This window comes from Mytilus trossulus, chromosome 10 (assembly GCF_036588685.1).
Source record: "Mytilus trossulus isolate FHL-02 chromosome 10, PNRI_Mtr1.1.1.hap1, whole genome shotgun sequence".
Taxonomy (NCBI): Eukaryota; Metazoa; Mollusca; class Bivalvia; order Mytilida; family Mytilidae; genus Mytilus; species Mytilus trossulus.
This window is the reverse complement of record NC_086382.1, coordinates 73,325,400-73,347,416: the sequence shown is the minus strand read 5'-3', so window position 1 is coordinate 73,347,416 and position 22,017 is coordinate 73,325,400. Positions and strand designations below refer to the sequence as shown.

The 22,017-nt window shown below is 35.1% G+C and overlaps 2 protein-coding genes across 2 annotated transcripts in view; one reads left to right on the top strand and one right to left on the bottom strand.

Moving 5' to 3' along the window:
* The window catches only part of LOC134688148 (receptor-type tyrosine-protein phosphatase beta-like), a 50,789-nt gene that overhangs the window by 3,012 nt on the left and 25,760 nt on the right, over positions 1 to 22,017 (top strand). Inside the window, exons 2-5 of the mRNA XM_063548620.1 lie at positions 7,699 to 7,759; positions 8,302 to 8,622; positions 9,360 to 10,667; positions 20,054 to 20,338. Coding sequence (XP_063404690.1) covers positions 7,699 to 7,759; positions 8,302 to 8,622; positions 9,360 to 10,667; positions 20,054 to 20,338 — 1,975 coding nt within the window. The remainder of the gene's footprint in view (positions 1 to 7,698; positions 7,760 to 8,301; positions 8,623 to 9,359; positions 10,668 to 20,053; positions 20,339 to 22,017) is intronic.
* On the bottom strand, positions 381 to 5,339 carry LOC134688523 (uncharacterized). The gene is made up of 2 exons (XM_063549305.1): positions 4,731 to 5,339; positions 381 to 957 (listed from the first exon to the last, which is right to left on the bottom strand). Exons 1-2 carry the CDS (start codon positions 5,074 to 5,076, stop codon positions 428 to 430), a joined length of 876 nt encoding a protein of 291 aa, XP_063405375.1. The 5' UTR covers positions 5,077 to 5,339; the 3' UTR covers positions 381 to 427.

Below are 22,017 nucleotides of genomic sequence, written 5' to 3'. Positions count from 1 at the left end.
TATTTTTTCAATATATTACAAAATACAATATATCATAAATAATTAAATACACAAATGAAAATACATAAACATAGATATATAACCAAATTTTTTGGCAAACATCCGCCAAGCCTGCAAGGCCGCCAAAAAAATTAAAGATAAAATAATAACTAGTATCAAAACAGTTATAATGATGATAAAAACCAGACATACTATGATCACTCTTTTTTCTCACTTCAAATAAGCTCCATCCTTTCAAAATGTGTATAGATAATGAAAGGACAAAACAGCAAACCAACTCAAAATATATGTGGATCTTGAGTAGTTAGACGAAAACCAACATCATATTCAGGATGCAAGTTCTCTGAAAAGAGAAAAAAGAATAATTACAGTAAACAATATACATGTATGAAGTAAATAAAAAAACACAGTTGTAACACATTACAACTTATATACTCTGATGCTTAATAATATTGATTATCTTTTTTCTGAAAAGTTCTGTACCAGCAAAATTTAAATGAAGCCCATCTCTCGGAGCAAATAAGGAAGCATCTGGAATATTGTCGAGTAAGAAACTCCTATACAAATTACAATATAATAAATTATTTCTTTTACACAATCTTTTTAACTCAGTATTAACTTTATTAACTTTAGCTCCAGTTTTCATGTGATCAACTGGTCTAGGAAGAATAGAAGTAAAGATCAACTTAGCAAATGTCATCTTTTTTAACTTGTGAATTAAATCTCCGAAATATGATATAATAGTATCTACGGATTGAGACGAAGAAATATTATTAGTACCAACATGAACTATAACGAAATCTAATGAAATTAAATCTACTTTCCCAGATGAAATTAACTCAGTAAGACGACCAATAGTGGCACCAGGAAAGGCCTGAGTTGTACACCCATCTATTCCACTAACATATTTAGGTATAGACGCTGACACAATGGTCGCCCTTTTTTCAAAGAAATTCCCTGTAAAAATTTATAATAAAACATCTGAAATATGTGCCGTCATCTTTTCTGCTACTGAAATCTTATCATCTAATGAAAATTTTAAATATCTTTTATAAGCATCGCTTTTCCAATCTCCGTACAATTGAATTAATTCAGTAGGTACTTCTGCTGCAAAAGCCCAGCTAGCCCCCCCTCGCCTAAAACTATGTGTAGAATATGAACAAGCATCTAAACCAATCTCAGTAATTAACTGTCTCAATATTGTCTGAAATTGTCTATACGTGACAGGTACACATAATTTATGTTTTATAAAACAATAAGCTGGAATCTTATCAGAAGCACAAACTAAAGACTTCATATTCAAAAAAGCTTGAAAGGGACACAATGGAGAATCTGGTATCGAGACTAAAGGTATCAATAATTCTCTCTCACCAAACTGAATGGTTTTCGACCATTTAACACTTATCAATAATAGCTTACGCTTACAATCGAAAATAATACTATCCCTACAAAGCTGCTTATTATGATCAAAAGTAGAAATGGAGTCTGGCACCAAATTAGATTTTCTAAACATTAGAAAAAAGGCATGTAAAAATAAACACCATATAGTAGCATCATATGCACTATTCATATCCAGCTTCCTATAAATTTGCAGTAAAATGTGAGGAGTAATTGGCAAGGCCTGTTTTTGACAATGTGCCTTAATTCTACATAAACCTCTTAATACTAATCTCAAATGAAAAGCTTCAAACTGTGGATATTCTAAATCTAACAATAAATGCAGATATCTTACTGAACTAAGATAATTCTTTATAGAGTCAACAGATTTAAAACTTCTACTTAGAAACTGTGCATATAGTGTCAAAACATGAACTGTAGCAGGAACAGGCATAAGTTCAAAATATATACAAAACATAAAATATGATTCTAACTGAGTTTTCTTATTTTTATAAGTACTCTCCGCAAAAGCATGTTTAGCAGAATCTTTACATTGAAACCGTAGAACCTCTAACTCTGTAAAATAAATTACCAATTATTTAAAAATGAAAAATCTGACATGAGAACTGGTACCTCTTCATATCTATCTACTGAAATAGCTGACTTAAATAACTCTCTGTATTTATGACTACAATGCCATCGAGACAAATAGTCAGCAAGTCTATTTTCTACACCTAAAATGTGTCTAGCTCGAACTTCAAACTGAAAACTTGCTTGAATAAAACAAAGCTCTCTCAAACAAGTTTGCATAAAAGCATCCTTAGATGAACCTGAATTGATGACCTGAACAGACGCCTCATTATCACAAAAGATCAGAATTTTTTTCCCGCAAAATGTTTTCCCCCAAATTTTAACCGCAACTACAATAGCAAGTAACTCCAAACAATTGATATGTAATTGATCTTTTGTGATATCAGAAGGAAAAACAGCATGAAAATACTGATTTGAAGTAATAGCTCCAAACCCTTCTAAACAAGCATCGCTTGAAAAAATCTCATCTGGAGACGACCAATCTTCAAGAGACATCATCGAGATACCATTATAACTCGACAGAAACCTATGCCACCACAATAAGTCTTTCTGTACCTCTACCGGAATCTTTCTATATATCTTATGTCCAATGCCCACGACATTTGAAGGGAAAGCACTACGAAGCCAGTTCAACAAACGACTGACAAATAATCTACCGGGTCGTACACAGGTGGACACAAAATGAAGTTTCCCAAGAATTGACTGTAACTCTCTTAAAGAAGCTTTTTTCTTTCTTAACCAAGCCTGAACTAACAACGAAATCTCTAGAACACGATCTGAAGTAACTTCCAAAGTCAACTTCACAGTGTCAACTGTGATTCCTAAAAATTCCATCCTCGTAGTAGGAGCTACTCCTTTTTGCTTTGACTCCTCTAGCCCACAACTATCTAGTAATGCACCTAAAGCAATATAAGCTTCATCAGCTTTATCCACCGTATCCGCACCACCAAAATCATCTAGATAATTGATAACCATGTATCCCATCTTATAAAACATAAAACTAACAGCTGTAGTGATTCTTTGACAAATCAAAGCACTAGACCGTAAACCCATAGGAAGAACACGATCCGCAAAGAGCTTATTATCCCACTGAAAACCAACTAAATGCAAATCACCTGGGTCAATTGGAATTTGCCTGTAGGCCCTTTTCAAATCCTTCTTAAAAACCAGACACTTACCACCTTTATCCTTAATTATTCCGACTAAATCATCAACTTTCGGATACGATAATTGAACCCTTTCACCTAAATAAACATCCTTTGAGATAAAATCATTTACGGATCTTCCAGGTGGGAAACTTAAGTCTAAAATGACTCTTCGTTCCACCGAGTCTTTTTTATACACCGAATTTAACGGTGAAATTTTGAAATGACAAGAAAAAGGATTTTTGTCAAACGGTCCAATTATTGCTCCATATGTAGCTTCCTTTAATAAGTAAGCCAAAATTTCATCATAAAAATCTGTAGCCCCTTTATGATTCTTAACTTTAGATGAACCTTCATTTAACATTTCTCCCTGATATCCAATCGGAGCACCAAACTGTAAAAACTCGCAAATGATTTCATCGTCATAGTCTATCAAATTTTCCCTAAAAAAATCTACATTAATTCCAGATTTAACTGGAATTCTACAACCCAAATAATTTGGGTAACCTGATTGAACAATTTGATTATGTATTTCAATAGTATTTTTAAACTCAGTATCGTTCAGTTTATCCTGAGCAACTAAACCAACCTTATTAATCTTAATATTCAATGTGTCTACATTTACATCACACAATAAATCTTTCTTGTATTTTTTACAAAAATGTGTACACTTATTAATAAATGCATTTCCATTGTCAAGATTATCAAGTTTGTCGTCACTTTCCAACGATTTCATATAACTTGGTAAAAAAACTTCTGCTAGTGGGTTTAACATTGTACATTTACCAAACACATTTTTTACTGCCAGTCATTTAGTTTGATGCGGACAACTTTCTGACGATTCCGGATGATAAGCCTTTCTGTTATCTTCTCTCCAGCAAGTCGCACAAATATGTTGAAGGTACTTATCGACACCTCGAATTTTGCCATAATGTGAATCCTTATGCACACATTTTTTCCTTTGAAAATGCGAACAATAAAACACAGTCTCTTCTTTCTTTACTGGTTTTTTGTTTTCCCCATACTGAATAGATTTTTTAGACTTGACATCTGATTTTACATATTTAATCAAAATGGGAGTTTCAATCTCACTGAAATCTTTGGACCAATCCGCCAAACCATTTTCAATCTGCCTTATTATATGGGCATACATTTTTTTCAGACCCTTCCACTCATACAATTCTGTATAATACGCAATTTTTTTCAACAGCTTTGTTCTACCAATTCTTTCGACATCGCCTATCTTTGAAGAGGACAAAATTTCCAATTCTCCAGCCACAAATAAGTTAAACTCAAGATCATCAAAATTGATTTTAGACCCCGCATATTCAAACTGCAATTTTGATTGCGGCCACAATTGCTTTTTTACTACTTCATCTGACGGATGATCAAATATACCAGACTTTTTCCTGCTTTTATTTTTGTGTCTTTTGGATTTTTTTATAGAATCACTTAATTCATCGGACTCACAGCTAGAAGTGGTATCCCCACTTTCATCAGACGAATCATCTGAATCAATTTCTAAAATTTTCTTAACAGCCGATTCTGCCTTTTTCTTAATTGAAGGACATTTTCTTAAAGAATTAATGTTAAGAGAATCATCTACTTTAGCAGTACCTTTTTGTTTCTCCGTTTTCTTCTTTATCTCTTTTTTCTCCTTCTCTATTTCCTTCCTGATCTTTTCTTTCTTCTCCTGCGACTTTTGTTCCTTCTTTTTCCGCTTTACTTTCGCCAACTCCTTCTTTAACCTCTGCAACTCCTCATCTTCCTCGCTACTTTCACCACTGTCATTGCTGTCGACCTCCGACTCAATTTCCTCCACTTTCTGTAGTCTTCTTGACTTCACTGGAGTCATCTCCTTCTCCAAACTGAACACATCCTCCGTAACATTAGGGCTAGACATTCCCACACAATGCAATTGTTTATAGTTAACGTTCTTACTTTCCCTTAATTCCCGAGACATACTATAACGGCGGAAAAGTTCATTACTATCAACTTCAAAAGTAACTTTAACTCAAAAAGGCAATCAAAAAATTCCAAGTAGCTTTTACGTAATATCTAATTTCAACGTAATATCAAATTCAAAAATGTAAAGAAAACACTTTGCAATAGTATAAATAAACAATTAACAACAAAGGAAAAGTTTATATCCAATAAAAAGAGCGAAATAATATAGTGAGTAAATTTAATGCAAGAGTTTATACTAATGAAAATCTAGTTTGAACCAGTGTGATTACTGAGGTGTAAAATATAAATTTCACTGTTTTGCTAATTAAATAATTTAAATCTTAAATTAAACCAAAAGTGTCCTTATTTTGTGAAATTATTATCATCTTTCATTCAGATATCAACAAACTCGATTGTAGACACAATAGAAAATGAAATCAAAGCGAATGCGGCATTTATACCAATAGTTTTATTTCACCATAACCACGCAAATATTATAACAGTTAATTGAACATTTCCAAGAAATTGTTTAAAATATTTTAATACCGTTATATAGCGCCATGACCACCCTTCCTTTTTTTCTATGAGATAACTATCGCATCATCTTTACTTTCAATTTCCTCACAGTTTCCTTGCACATACATTGAGATATTCGTGTATGTATAATTGTAGATTCAGATATAGGCCCCTTTCAAAACTTTCCCTTTTCTTACTATTGCAGCTGTTATCTGTGAATAACTACTAATAAACTAGTCAGTGCTGTTTTTCAACTAGTAGATTTTCTATTTCTTATACTATGTTTCGTCCTGAACATATTGCCACTGATGTAAAGCTACCAACAACTTTTTTTATCCTGAACAATAGTTATATCTTGACATGTTAACACTACACTATACATGTAATTACATTTAAATCATTACATATTTTCTCGCCGACATCAAAGAAAACTGAAATGTAAATCAATTTTTGTAAACCATTAATTTGCTCTGCCTTTACTTTCATTACACAATAACAATTTTTTTTGTGATACCATTTTAAAAACTTATAATTACTCTATAAATAATATATCAGAGAGTAATTATTATTTTTCTGCACATTTTGATTTGAAACAGCAAATATACTGAACGACTTTAGAAACGCAACACTCATTTATTGATTTTTTCACCAAATCTTTTTTGATCCTTTTACAACTACTTTTCATGTTTATCATGCTTCCTTCTCCTGACAAAAAAATCTAAATCTGACTTACATGTGGTTATTGAATATATCGACTTTTTGAAGTCGCACGAATTTCTTAAAGCGAAATTTTGGTCCCATGAAAGATTGTTTCAGGGTTTTTTTTGCTTTGTGAAACAGTTCTTTCAATCCTTTGCCTTACTTATTTTTTTTTAAATGTTGCATCTCCATTTTGCCAAGTCTGAGAAATAAAAAGAACAAAGAACTGAATTAGCCCTTAAGAATACTGCAAACTTGAAAACATAAATGTGCTGCAACCATACCGTATGACTTTAGAAACTCGTCCTACTGTCCTTACGACAACGATACAAGTAGACAAAATGTGTTGCTGGCCATCAATGAACAGATCAACGTGTAGTGACAATGAAACATCAACAGAATTTGATTGTGCAACGTCATTTGCCAATCATGTTTACGGCCGCAACGTCAACTGCTAACCAAATTGCCGAATGCCATTGAGTACAGATTCATGCCATAAATGTTTCCCATCAACTGAATTGTCAAAGAATTGACTGAAGGAAAACCTGTACAGCCCTCAAGTTCCAACCGCATAATTGCCAAAACGATTAATGGGTTGAACAAATGCAAAATCAGAAGGTGTAAAACAGAACCCAAAAAATGTCAGACAGAATTTGTTGACTTTTCTGACAATCATTTTGGCGTTTGTAACAGACAGTCATCGCTTTTGACGTGGACACATTCATTAAAAAAAAAAACCACAAAAATAATCTAGTGTTGCGTTTCTAAAGTCAGTCAGTATACTTGTAAATATAATAAGCTATATGTTTTTATAGGCTCCATTCTACGAAAGCTTATATGGGTCATTCTATGCTCTAGAAACAAAACATAAGTCGTGGCCATGAATTACTAAATTGGAGCCACGAGTTACTGATTTTCTGAGAGGTACTGTCTGAAGCAAACTCTTGAAAATATATTTTGATTTTCAGTATTTAACTGATAGTTTGACTTATTTGTTTTACAATTACATGTAGCAGCCAGTCTGGGATTGATTTTTTAGAAATGATAAATTAATAAACCTGTCATGGATTGTAATGAAACTTAGGCATGAGCTCATCTTCAAGACCAAGAAGAAGCATCTAAAGAAATAAGTGGATTTTTTTTTAAAATACTGTTAAATGGACTCGCTTTGCAAGTCAACATTACACTTTTACATGATAGCAGTAATTGAGTTTTTTTTATAGTACCAATTTTAATATCAAACTTGAGTTTGGTGCAAACATGATATTATATTAGCTTCCCGATGGGTCATTGCATGTATTTATAAGAATTTGTTACACCTGTTGTTCATTTTTAGGGTCCGAAGTGGTGAACTGATATTTTCTGCTCTGACAGTATCTTGTTCTGTTTTATTGTAAATGTTAATGTTGCTTTTGTTTTCCAGTTGTTTGACATACCAGATATTTCAGTTGAATCAACATTAATAGGCACATCCAAAGACAGAGGTAAGGTTTTGAATCGCCTAGACGAACTATTTGAGGTCAGAAAGCTAGATAGTACTATCAAAATTTAAAATAGGCAATCACGTAACTGTGTCAACAAATTATTTTATAAACAATTATTTTTTAAGTTTCCTTCATACCAGACAATTCAATGAGACAGAAATATATTATCAACCATTATGATTTATTGGTCTTCCCTTTCTGACTAACATGGCTCAGTTCTTAATAAAATTGTATATTGTGGCTTTTTGTCTAGGATATTAATGATTTGTTTACCTGTATATATATTTCTAAAGTAAAAAAAAATCACATTATTGATTTATGTTCTAAAACATATTTTTTTAATGAGTATTAATTTTTATATTTTGCACACCCCATTTTAACTATATTTTAAAGGATAAAAAATATGAATTTAGAATGTTTTGGGTATACTTATATATTATTTTAACTCAGAGCATTTAGTCACAGTGCTTATAAAATATATTTTACATAGAACTGTTAGCTCTTATCTATAAAAGAACCCTGTTTGTTTTGTTATGTTCCAGGTATAAGGGCAACTCAGATATACACATCACAGAAGAATAACCATGTAACACTTAAGTGTGATGTAAATTTGTCAAAACAACAACTTGATCAACCATATACCATAAAGTGGATTGCAAGTCGAAATACACCTGTTATGGAAACGTTCTTTGAGAAGGAAGCTGTCATTGGTCAATCGTTTACTGATAGAGTTGAACTAGTGAATGGAGGAACTTCACTTAAAATAAACAGATTAAAAACCCGGGATACCAAATATTATCTGTGTCGTATAAAAATGAATGGTTCTCATAAAGACGGAAAATGGATTCAACTTCAAGTTAATGGTTAGCATGTTCATGATTTTATATATATTTTTTTTTAAATTATGAATAAATGGACATCACTGAGACAGAAACCCAACAATATAAATAACTTAAAGTGGTCTACAGCCGTAGTCAGGCGACTATACATGTAAAGCTCTTAATCAATCATCCAAAGACTAGATGTAATAAAATTAGACAGGTTTTCAAAGATCTGCTATTAAAACCAACTTATCAAATTAAAAAATAACAAGCAGAATTTATGAATTTGGTAGCAATATTCAGTGTTATGTACTGTGTTCATTCAAGAGGTCTGGCCTATCACTATACGAAGTTATTATTTTAATAAAAAAAAAATACTGTATAGTACATGTATCAATAAATTAAACATAACTCATGTATTGGATCATTTTGTATTTTGAACAAAATTCAAATATTAAGCAGCAGTGTTATAAGGCAATTTAAAAAATAATTGGGCATATTTTCCTTTAAGAAATTGGAACCTCAATCATAGTAAGCAAAATACTGTATTTTCATCCACATGTGATGCTTTATATTTAAAAAGCTATTTGCCATTTTTTCTTCTAGCTCTGGTTCATATTTATTCATATATACATTATTTTCAAAAATTATATGCAGTCAAAGAAGTTTTAAATTTTACAACTTTGAGAGATCATATGATCCTCCTGTCAGACATGTGTTTTACAAACAGAAAATGAGTAATCAGACTTTTTATTTTGTTTAGTTTTTATATGTTTTAGATGAACCAATACCATTAAAACCAGTCAGTACCAAAAGTAGCACAACCACTCCTACTACTTCAACCAGAGGTGCTACTCCATTATCTGTGACCACCTATACTGTTAGGGATGATGATGGTGATGATGGTGGTGATGATACAGAATCGAAGGGTCCAGGAGGGCCCACATTAAATACAGATGTATCAGTAGATGAATCAAAGGGGAATTCCTCGGTGGATGAAGTGACTTATACAAAAACAACTACAACCTTAGACACAGATAGTCAGTCGCTGAAAGAACCGACAGAAATATCTACCGTTGCCTCAACATATGACAAGACCCAAACATTATCAGATAAAACATCAGTAGATAAAAAAGCACTACCTGTAAACTCTCTGGGGTTAGGACAAGATTTATCCACAAATGATATAACATCAGAAACTTTGACATCTGAATTAAAGACAAATTTGCATACAGCCACCATGATGAGTCATTCAAACACAAAGTCGTTAACAGAAACAGTCATTACAACAACAAATCAACCCGAACAGGAAGATAAGATAACAACTATGACAGAGACAGATAAAACAACTATATCAAGGAATTGGAGCAGTTCTTCAAGTGTTGATATGACCAGAACTAGCATATCAACAGAAACTACCCCCGAGTCAGTAACTATAACTGAAGCAGGTGTTAAAACAACCAAACAACACGAACAGGAAGATAAGACGTCAACTGAAACAAAGACAGATAAAACAACTGTGTTAAGGAATGGGAGCAGTTCTCCAAGTGTTGATAAGACCAGAACCAGCATATCAAAAGAAACAACCCCAGAGTCAGTAACATTAACTGAAGCAGCCGGAAAAACAACAAATCGTTCTGAACAGGAACATATGTCAACTAACATAAATACAGACAGAACATTTACATCAAGGAATGGGAGCAGTTCTTCAAGTGTTGATATCACCAGAACCGGAATATCAACAGAAACTACCCCCGAGTCAGTAACTATAACCGAACCAGGTGTTAAAACAACAAAACAATCCGAACAGGAAGATAAGACGTCAACTGAAACAAAGACATATAAAACAACTATATCAAGGAATGGGAGCAGTTCTCCAAGTGTTGATATGACCAGAACCAGCATATCAAAAGAAACAACCCCAGAGCCAGTAACTTTAACTGAAGCAGGTGACAAAGCTTTTTCTGTAGGTATATCCGAGTTGACAACAGAACCATCTGTGAAGGTTTCGATGACAACTCTTAGTGCAAAAAGTTCTTATGAAACATCAACAACATCACAGCCGCTCCAAACAACTACAAATTCAGGTAAGATAATTTGTTCATTTATTATCATTGGGTTTTATTTTTTTTTTGGGGGGGGGGTCTTTTAAGGATTGATGTTGATATACTGAAAGTTTTTATTGAACAATAGTGAGAAGCTCTTAAACATCAAGCTTATGTATGCATTACTCATACAAGTGTATCTAACATTTTGGGGGTTTATACCAAAAGGTATTGTCTTTTTGTTTATTTTTTTCATTAGTTGTATAATAAAACTGGTGCCAAATCACTGAATATAAAATTTAAAATGGTTTCAAATAAATGAAAAGATTTGTTCAAAGTGAAATGATAATAGGTTAGTCATATATATGCAATATAAGCATTTGTGAGAGATTCACAATATCTCTTCTTTATCATAAGGTTCAATGTAATTCTAATGTTCTTATGTTTTCTATTTTCTAGTCATCTTTAACTATAACATTCATCAGTTTAAACAATTCTACATAAAACTTAATGATTTCTTTTTCTTATATATTTCTATATTATCTAAATAAAAGTATTTTTCATATTTACAATTCTTTTTAGACACTAAGGGAGTCTCATGAATCTCAAACACCACCTCTTCTATAAATCAATTATTATCATTCAAGGCCTAACTTTTACCTAATTGTACACTGTCTTTTTAATAGTAACATTGTTCTTTAGCTTTCACCTCTATGACATGGGGAACAGGAAATCAGCTTCAACAACTGTCAACACAAACACCAGGAGAGCCAATACGTAAAGCCACCACCACTACAAATCATTTTACCACTGAAGATGGTACTCTGACTAGGAATTTTGAAATTAAAAATACATCTGAATCTTTTAACATGGAGGGAAACATACCTGTCATTAACGTGACACATAGTAGTGACCTAAAGATTAATTCTGTTAGTAGTAGTAGTGAGAGTGAACTATCTCCTTCTAATCTCTCTTCTAATGTTTTAACTACCAGTTCATTTACTGTACTTGAAAACAAGTTGTCTTCTGTCAATGCAGAGTATAGCAGAGACCTAATAGTTAACAATACTCAAATACACATCCCTTTTAATCGCATATCTGACAATTTGAATCCAAGTGTATCACCAAAAACAGATGTAAAGAAAGAAAGCACCGCTTCATCGGTCACTGTTGGAGACAGTTTAAAAACAGGGACATCATCTGAAAGAACCTTTTTTATCACAACAATTGAAAAAGAAAAGGATAAATCTTCTATTGTTGATTTGTCTTCTGGTGTGTCGATGGAGACTCCATTATATAATAGTATTTCAAATGAGTCATCAGTAACCACAGCCCATGTTGATGCAGATATTGACACCTCTAATGCTGTTTCAACGGATAATGTAATGTCAGATAAGTTATCTTCGACAAAGAATATGAATTCTCATGATAAAAAGAAAAACAGCAGTTTTACTACAACTTTCGATACAACAAGGAACACAACTGCTTTAAATTCTAGCGGTACAACTACCACAGGAGTAAGATTTTCTGGTGATAACAATGGTACAGACACCATGATAACTGGTGATAACAATGGTACAGTCAACATGATAACTGGTGATAACAATGGTACAGACAACATGATAACTGGTGATAACAATGGTACAGTCAACATGATAACTGGTGATAACAATGGTACAGACAACATGATAACTAGTGCTAACAATGGTACAGTCAACATGATAACTGGTGATAACAATGGTACAGACAACATGATGACTAGTGATAACAATGGTACAGTCAACATGATAACTGGTGATAACAATGGTACAGACAACATGATGACTAGTGATAAGGAAGGTACATATGATATTGAATCAGTTGAAAGCTCCACTTCTAATGCTAATACAGTTGTCCCTATTCACACTCTATCTTCTAGTTTGGATACAAAGGTAAATTATCCTACACTAGATTCTGTGACAGAAGCGTCTTCAACATCTGAACGAGTGTTAACTTCAATTGTAACAACCAGAGAAGAAGCTCAATGGGAGACGTCAACAACTACTAATTTTGGTCCTGCTACGGATAAGCCTCCCAAACCATTCACTCAATCTCAACGTTTAAGTAGTCAGTCACCTGTTTTTGTTACTTCTGGTATTGATAGTTCATCTGCTATTGCCAAATCATCACCAGAACACATCACAAAAACCTCTACTAAATCTGTAAACTTGATTACTACAGAAAACACTAGTGAGATGCTGAATAAATCGACTTATCAATACAATTTAGGATCACAGGAATTGAGTACAGGTACTGAAAACAATCCAAACAAAGGATCAATTCAAAGTTCTTCAGTAACAGAGGAACTTAGTACAGTTACTGAATACAATAAAAGCAAAGGGTCAACTGAAGGTATTTCAGTATCGGAGACACTGAGTACAGTTACTGAGATAAGTCTAAGGAAAGGGGCATCTAAAGGTTTATCAGTAGCAGAGAAACTGAGTACAGTTACTGAAGTAAATCCAAGTAAAGAATCATCTCAAGGATCGTCAGTAACAGAAGAACTTAGTACAGCTACTGCATACAGTAAAAGCAAAGGGTCAACTGAAGGTTTATCAGTATCGGAGAAACTGAGTGCAGTTACTGAGATTAGTCCAAGGAAAGGGTCATCTAAAGGTTCGTCAGTAATAGAGGAACTTAGTACAGCTACTGAATACAATCAAAGCAAAGGGTCAACTGAAGGTTTATTAGTAGCAGAGGAACTGAGTACAGATGCTGATGTCAAAACAAGGAAAGGGCCATCTCAAGAAGTATCAATAACAGAGGGGCAGAGTACAGTTACTGAATACAATCAAAGCAAAGGGTCAACTGAAGGTTTATTAGTAGCAGAGGAACTGAGTACAGATGCTGAGGTCAATACAAGAAAAGGGCCATCTCAAGAAGTATCAGTAACAGAGGGGCAGAGTACAGTTACTGAATACAATCAAAGCAAATGGTCAACTAAAGGATTTTCAGTATTGGCGAAACTGAGTACAGTTACTGAGTTTAGTCCAAGGAAAGGGTCATCTAAAGGTTTATCAGTTGCAGAAGGACTGAGTACAGATGCTGAAGTCAATCCAAGGAAAGAGCCATCTCAAGAAGTATCAGAAACAGAGGATCAAAGTACAGTTACTGAAGTCAATTCAAAGAAAGAGTCATCTGAAGGTTCATTAGGTACAATGGAACTAAATACAGCTACTGGAGTCATGTCAAGAGAAAGTTCAAATCCTGACTTTACAGTGTCAGATGAAAGTACAGTGTCACATCATAAAGCTATTGAAATGACATCTCCAACTTTATCATCAACTGTCAAAATTGATAGATCAAGTATCATATTAAATGAGTCACCATCTCAAGCTTATATTGAAAACATAACTACTGAAGACACAGCATATGATTCAACAACCCCATCTTCTTCAACTGTATGGGTAGATACTGATGATATTGTAAGCAAAACTGTACCAGATCAAATGTCAAACATATTGACATCTCCATCTCCAATTTCTTTACCTTCTGATGATATAACTGATGACATATCAAAATATGTGTCATCAAGTACTTTTGTGGTCAACGATATAACACCTGAAATGACAACTCAAAGTTTTATACAACAAAACAGTGAAACCACGGGTACCTCTACTGCATCAAGTTCTTCAACAACCCACACAAAAACTTCTTACAAATCTGAGAAGAATGAAATGTCAACTGGTCATTCAACACAAGTTGGTTCCCTTCAAAATACTACTAGCATTGCAAAAAAACTACCAATAACAACTGTTCCCCCGACTATTGAAGAAACTTCACAATTACATGGTACAACCACTTACAGTATTATAACTGGAAATAAAGGTATAGTACTGCAGATTGTCCTACCTTTCATATACCTTACCACTAGTGATAACTAACAGTATAGCGGATATTACTACCCTAAATACCTGAGTAGAGTAGAGATGAGTTACAGTACACTGATTCAGCACTTTCTATCTCTCATATACCGTACCAGTAGATTTAACTTACAATACAGCAGGTCTTGCTATACTAAATGTACATTAGCAGTAGATATGATATAATATAATATCAGATTGAATCTTTCCCTAACTCTACCTTAGCAGTAGACATAACTTACAGCTATGTAGATCCTCTTTCCCTACATATACCTAACCAGTAGAGATGAGTCACAGTATAGCAGATCTTCCTTCCCTACATATACCTAACCAGTAGAGATGAGTCACAGTATAGCAGATCTTCCTTCCCTACATATACCTAACCAGTAGAGATGAGTCACAGTATAGCAGATCTTCCTTCCCTACATATACCTAACCAGTAGAGATGAGTCACAGTATAGCAGATCTTCCTTCCCTACATATACCTAACCAGTAGAGATGAGTCACAGTATAGCAGATCTTCCTTCCCTACATATACACAACCAGTAGAGATGAGTCACAGTATAGCAGATCTTCCTTCCCTACATATACACAACCAGTAGAGATGAGTCACAGTATAGCAGATCTTCCTTCCCTACATATACACAACCAGTAGAGATGAGTCACAGTATAGCAGATCTTCCTTCCCTACATATACACAACCAGTAGAGATGAGTCACAGTATAGCAGATCTTCCTTCCCTACATATACCTAACCAGTAGAGATGAGTCACAGTATAGCAGATCTTCCTTCCCTACATATACACAACCAGTAGAGATGAGTCACAGTATAGCAGATCTTCCTTCCCTACATATACACAACCAGTAGAGATGAGTCACAGTATAGCAGATCTTCCTTCCCTACATATACACAACCAGTAGAGATGAGTCACAGTATAGCAGATCTTCCTTCCCTACATATACCTAACCAGTAGAGATGAGTCACAGTATAGCAGATCTTCCTTCCCTACATATACACAACCAGTAGAGATGAGTCACAGTATAGCAGATCTTCCTTCCCTACATATACCTAACCAGTAGAGATGAGTCACAGTATAGCAGATCTTCCTTCCCTACATATACCTAACCAGTAGAGATGAGTCACAGTATAGCAGATCTTCCTTCCCTACATATACACAACCAGTAGAGATGAGTCACAGTATAGCAGATCTTCCTTCCCTACATATACCTAACCAGTAGAGATGAGTCACAGTATAGCAGATCTTCCTTCCCTACATATACACAACCAGTAGAGATGAGTCACAGTATAGCAGATCTTCCTTCCCTACATATACACAACCAGTAGAGATGAGTCACAGTATAGCAGATCTTCCTTCCCTACATATACCTAACCAGTAGAGATGAGTCACAGTATAGCAGATCTTCCTTCCCTACATATACACAACCAGTAGAGATGAGTCACAGTATAGCAGATCTTCCTTCCCTACATATACACAACCAGTAGAGATGAGTCACAGTATAGCAGATCTTCCTTCCCTACATATACCTAACCAGTAGAGATGAGTCACAGTATAGCAGATCTTCCTTCCCTACATATACCTAACCAGTAGAGATGAGTCACAGTATAGCAGATCTTCCTTCCCTACATATACACAACCAGTAGAGATGAGTCACAGTATAGCAGATCTTCCTTCCCTACATATACCTAACCAGTAGAGATGAGTCACAGTAAAGCAGATCTTCCTTCCCTACATATACACAACCAGTAGAGATGAGTCACAGTATAGCAGATCTTCCTTCCCTACATATACCTAACCAGTAGAGATGAGTCACAGTATAGCAGATCTTCCTTCCCTACATATACACAACCAGTAGAGATGAGTCACAGTATAGCAGATCTTCCTTCCCTACATATACCTAACCAGTAGAGATGAGTCACAGTATAGCAGATCTTCCTTCCCTACATATACCTAACCAGTAGAGATGAGTCACAGTATAGCAGATCTTCCTTCCCTACATATACACAACCAGTAGAGATGAGTCACAGTATAGCAGATCTTCCTTCCCTACATATACCTAACCAGTAGAGATGAGTCACAGTAAAGCAGATCTTCCTTCCCTACATATACACAACCAGTAGAGATGAGTCACAGTATAGCAGATCTTCCTTCCCTACATATACCTAACCAGTAGAGATGAGTCACAGTATAGCAGATCTTCCTTCCCTACATATACACAACCAGTAGAGATGAGTCACAGTATAGCAGATCTTCCTTCCCTACATATACCTAACCAGTAGAGATGAGTCACAGTATAGCAGATCTTCCTTCCCTACATATACACAACCAGTAGAGATGAGTCACAGTATAGCAGATCTTCCTTCCCTACATATACACAACCAGTAGAGATGAGTCACAGTATAGCAGATCTTCCTTCCCTACATATACCTAACCAGTAGAGATGAGTCACAGTATAGCAGATCTTCCTTCCCTACATATACACAACCAGTAGAGATGAGTCACAGTATAGCAGATCTTCCTTCCCTACATATACACAACCAGTAGAGATGAGTCACAGTATAGCAGATCTTCCTTCCCTACATATACCTAACCAGTAGAGATGAGTCACAGTATAGCAGATCTTCCTTCCCTACATATACCTAACCAGTAGAGATGAGTCACAGTATAGCAGATCTTCCTTCCCTACATATACCTAACCAGTAGAGATGAGTCACAGTATAGCAGATCTTCCTTCCCTACATATACACAACCAGTAGAGATGAGTCACAGTATAGCAGATCTTCCTTCCCTACATATACCTAACCAGTAGAGATGAGTCACAGTATAGCAGATCTTCCTTCCCTACATATACACAACCAGTAGAGATGAGTCACAGTATAGCAGATCTTCCTTCCCTACATATACACAACCAGTAGAGATGAGTCACAGTATAGCAGATCTTCCTTCCCTACATATACACAACCAGTAGAGATGAGTCACAGTATAGCAGATCTTCCTTCCCTACATATACACAACCAGTAGAGATGAGTCACAGTATAGCAGATCTTCCTTCCCTACATATACACAACCAGTAGAGATGAGTCACAGTATAGCAGATCTTCCTTCCCTACATATACCTAACCAGTAGAGATGAGTCACAGTATAGCAGATCTTCCTTCCCTACATATACCTAACCAGTAGAGATGAGACACAGTATAGCAGATCTTCCTTCCCTACATATACACAACCAGTAGAGATGAGTCACAGTATAGCAGATCTTCCTTCCCTACATATACCTAACCAGTAGAGATGAGTCACAGTATAGCAGATCTTCCTTCCCTACATATACCTAACCAGTAGAGATGAGTCACAGTATAGCAGATCTTCCTTCCCTACATATACCTAACCAGTAGAGATGAGTCACAGTATAGCAGATCTTCCTTCCCTACATATACACAACCAGTAGAGATGAGTCACAGTATAGCAGATCTTCCTTCCCTACATATACACAACCAGTAGAGATGAGTCACAGTATAGCAGATCTTCCTTCCCTACATATACACAACCAGTAGAGATGAGTCACAGTATAGCAGATCTTCCTTCCCTACATATACCTAACCAGTAGAGATGAGTCACAGTATAGCAGATCTTCCTTCCCTACATAAACACAACCAGTAGAGATGAGTCACAGTATAGCAGATCTTCCTTCCCTACATATACACAACCAGTAGAGATGAGTCACAGTATAGCAGATCTTCCTTCCCTACATATACCTAACCAGTAGAGATGAGTCACAGTATAGCAGATCTTCCTTCCCTACATATACACAACCAGTAGAGATGAGTCACAGTATAGCAGATCTTCCTTCCCTACATATACCTAACCAGTAGAGATGAGTCACAGTATAGCAGATCTTCCTTCCCTACATATACACAACCAGTAGAGATGAGTCACAGTATAGCAGATCTTCCTTCCCTACATATACACAACCAGTAGAGATGAGTCACAGTATAGCAGATCTTCCTTCCCTACATATACACAACCAGTAGAGATGAGTCACAGTATAGCAGATCTTCCTTCCCTACATATACACAACCAGTAGAGATGAGTCACAGTATAGCAGATCTTCCTTCCCTACATATACCTAACCAGTAGAGATGAGTCACAGTAAAGCAGATCTTCCTTCCCTACATATACACAACCAGTAGAGATGAGTCACAGTATAGCAGATCTTCCTTCCCTACATATACACAACCAGTAGAGATGAGTTTTAGGATAGCATATCTTCCTTCCTTCCCTACATATATATATGCAGTCGACATGAGTCACAGTATAACAGATCTTCCTTCCCTACATATATATTATGCAGTCGACATGACTCACAGTATAACAGGTCTTCCTAATTTGATATACTTTATGAGGTGTAGACATTAGTTTAGAAGATCTTCTACCTTAGTAGGACACAAGAGTCGCAGTATAGCAGATATACCTACTTTGATATATCTTTCCAGGTGTAGACATTACACTAAGTTTAGATGATTTTTTACTCTTCCTTTCTCGTAGTAATAAACCAGAGCCTCAGTATAGCAGATCTCCCTACCTTGATATACCTTAGCAGGTGTAGACATTAATCTAGAAGATATTTCACCTTACTAATACCTTAGTAATAAACCTGAGTCACAGTATAGCAGATCTCCCTATTAAAGTATACCTTACCAGTAGAGATGAGTTACGGCATAGCTGATCGCCCTTCCCTGAATATACTTTAGCAGCATATTTTTTTCACAGTATAGAAGACCTTCTAATTTATACCTTAGCAGTAGAGATGAGTCACAAAAAAGGAGATCTTCCTTCCCTACATATATCTAACCAGTAGACATGAGTAACAGTATATATATATATAGCAGATATTGTTACTCTTCTAGTTATACTGCAATTGCTAATGCTTTTCTATACTATTAACACTTGTCCAGTTGCCTATCTTAAACACATATGTAATTAATTCATTATTTCTAAAACTCAACTAAATTATTGTTTTAACTTAAATCTTTACCTCCACTTAACTCACCAAACCATTTTCTTGTTTATTTCCAAACAAAACCATTGACACCAAACATTAATCTTAAACCTAACAATATGGTTCCAAATATCCCGTCATTCACATATAGACTTTAATGTCATTATTTGTATGAAGCAAAACCAATAAAATTATGTACTAGATAGTGAATGTTGTCCCATTCTGCATGCGAGTGGTGTCTGAACTCACAACTGTTCAATATAGATAGTGAGCATTTTATTCAAACGTACTTACTTTGGTATGACATATTCATATGTTTTCCAAAATAAAAGAAATAATTTTTCATATAAATATTATTTTTAAAGAATAAAAGTCGCACATAAGTCGAAAGTAATTTCAAGGAAAGAATTAGTTTACTACTTAAAGTGAATTTGACAAGCATAGTTAAAGGGATTAAATATGAATTGTTTCGATAGGGCGATCACTTAATTCATATAGTATTATTTTGTAGGTTTATTTTTCAATGTAACAATCACAGAAAGAAAACTTAATGTCATTAAGCTACAAGTTATAGTTTCTTCAACAAGGGGAGAAAATTTTACAATATTGAAATGGCTATATAAAACAGAAGAAAATTCAACAAGAACAGAAACAAAACCTTTGAGAAGAGGTCATAATATAGATGAATCCATCAAAGTCAAAGGGTTAGAGATAGGATTCTGTTACAATTTCCAAATTGATGTTGAAACACAAAATGGTAGATGGATTGGTCCAATTGACCAAAGGGCTTGTACAAGTAAGTGTGTTTTTTTTTTGTTAATCTCTTGCATGAAACAAATGGTAGGTGAGGGTTACCTTTTGTTACTATACTGAGTGCCAATGAAAACACAACACTTTTGTTTTTCAAAAAAATCTTATAACTTTTATTTTTATTTATATTTGAACTTTGAATAGTTGGTTGAAAATTACTTTGAAGGCAATTGTCGACACATTTACGATTGATGTTTTTGGCATGATCCAATGAAGCCTTTCACAGCATACAACTACGAGAAGACTGAAGTTGTAGCCCCTACAATAACCCAAATAATCCACAAATTCAACCTAAACGGATCATTTAATGATAAGCTACATCCCGGGGTACTAAAAGCAAGAAACGCTCAGCAAGACCGATACATTTGGTCTTTAACATATCCGATATCGACTCTGATGGCTATCCAAAGGTCACGAGAGTTCAATGGTGGTCACGGTAGAACCTTTTGATCAATTTCAAATATTTTGGCTACGAGTATCAGTGAAGAGACATGTATTGTCGGAATGCGTATCTGGTGCAAGAAAATTGGTACCTTTAATTGTATTAGTGACATCTAAACGGGCGTTTGACAGCTTACACCGGGAAAGTCTTTGGGAAATTGTGAGAAACTATGGTATACCAAGTAAGATAGTGCAACTCATCAAGCAGTTCTATACAAATTTCTCATGTACCATCAACTCTGAAGCTGACTCTACTTTCCTCGTAAAATCTGGAGTAAGACAGGGATGTATTATGTCATCTGTGCTGTTTATAATTGTTATTGACTGGGTAATGAGAACAACCCTAGCAGAAAGAAACACCGGACTGAGATGGACACTTTGTACTACGCTTGAGGACACAGACTTTGCTGATGATTTAGCTCTTTTATCCCATACCGAAGACCATATGCAGGAGAAGACCAAAAAGCTAGAAGAAACAGCTAAAATGATTGGACTTAAGATCAATGCCAAAAAGACAAAGCTAATGTACCTCAATACAGAGAAACATCCTGCCATATTTGTAGAAGGGAAACAGCTTGAAACAGTAGAGTCATTTAATTCCCTAGGCAGTTGTATAACAACAGAAGGTGGTGCTGAGAGAGACATAAAGATCAGAATAGGAAAAGCTAGATCTGCATTCATTAGATTAGGCAACATCTGGAAAACAACCGCCTTTTCAAAGAAGACCAAGCTCAGACTATATAACAGCTGTGTACTCTCAGTACTCCTATATGGCTCAGAGTGCTGGAGAATGACTGACAAAGACATCAACAGACTCTCCAGCTACCATAACACATGTCTACGAAAGATAATGAAAATATTCTGGCCAGACAAAATCTCCAACAAAGACCTTCATGAGATGACGAATACCAAAGACATGGAGACTTTGCTCATACAAAAAAGATGAAGGTGGCTTGGTCATGTTATACGCAAACCATATGATGACATGACCAAGGTAGCCCTTAGATGGACACCAGAGGGGAAGAGAAAGAGAGGCCGACCTAAAACAACATGGAGACGCACTGTAGAAAATGAGCTAAAGGAAAGAGGATATACCTGGGGTACAGTTGAAAGAACAGCAAACAACAGAGAAGAGTGGAGGAAACTTGTCCTTGCCCTATGTGCCACTAGGCATAGCAAGGACTAAGTAAGTAAGTAAGTAAACGGCCGTGTGGAGTGAACATC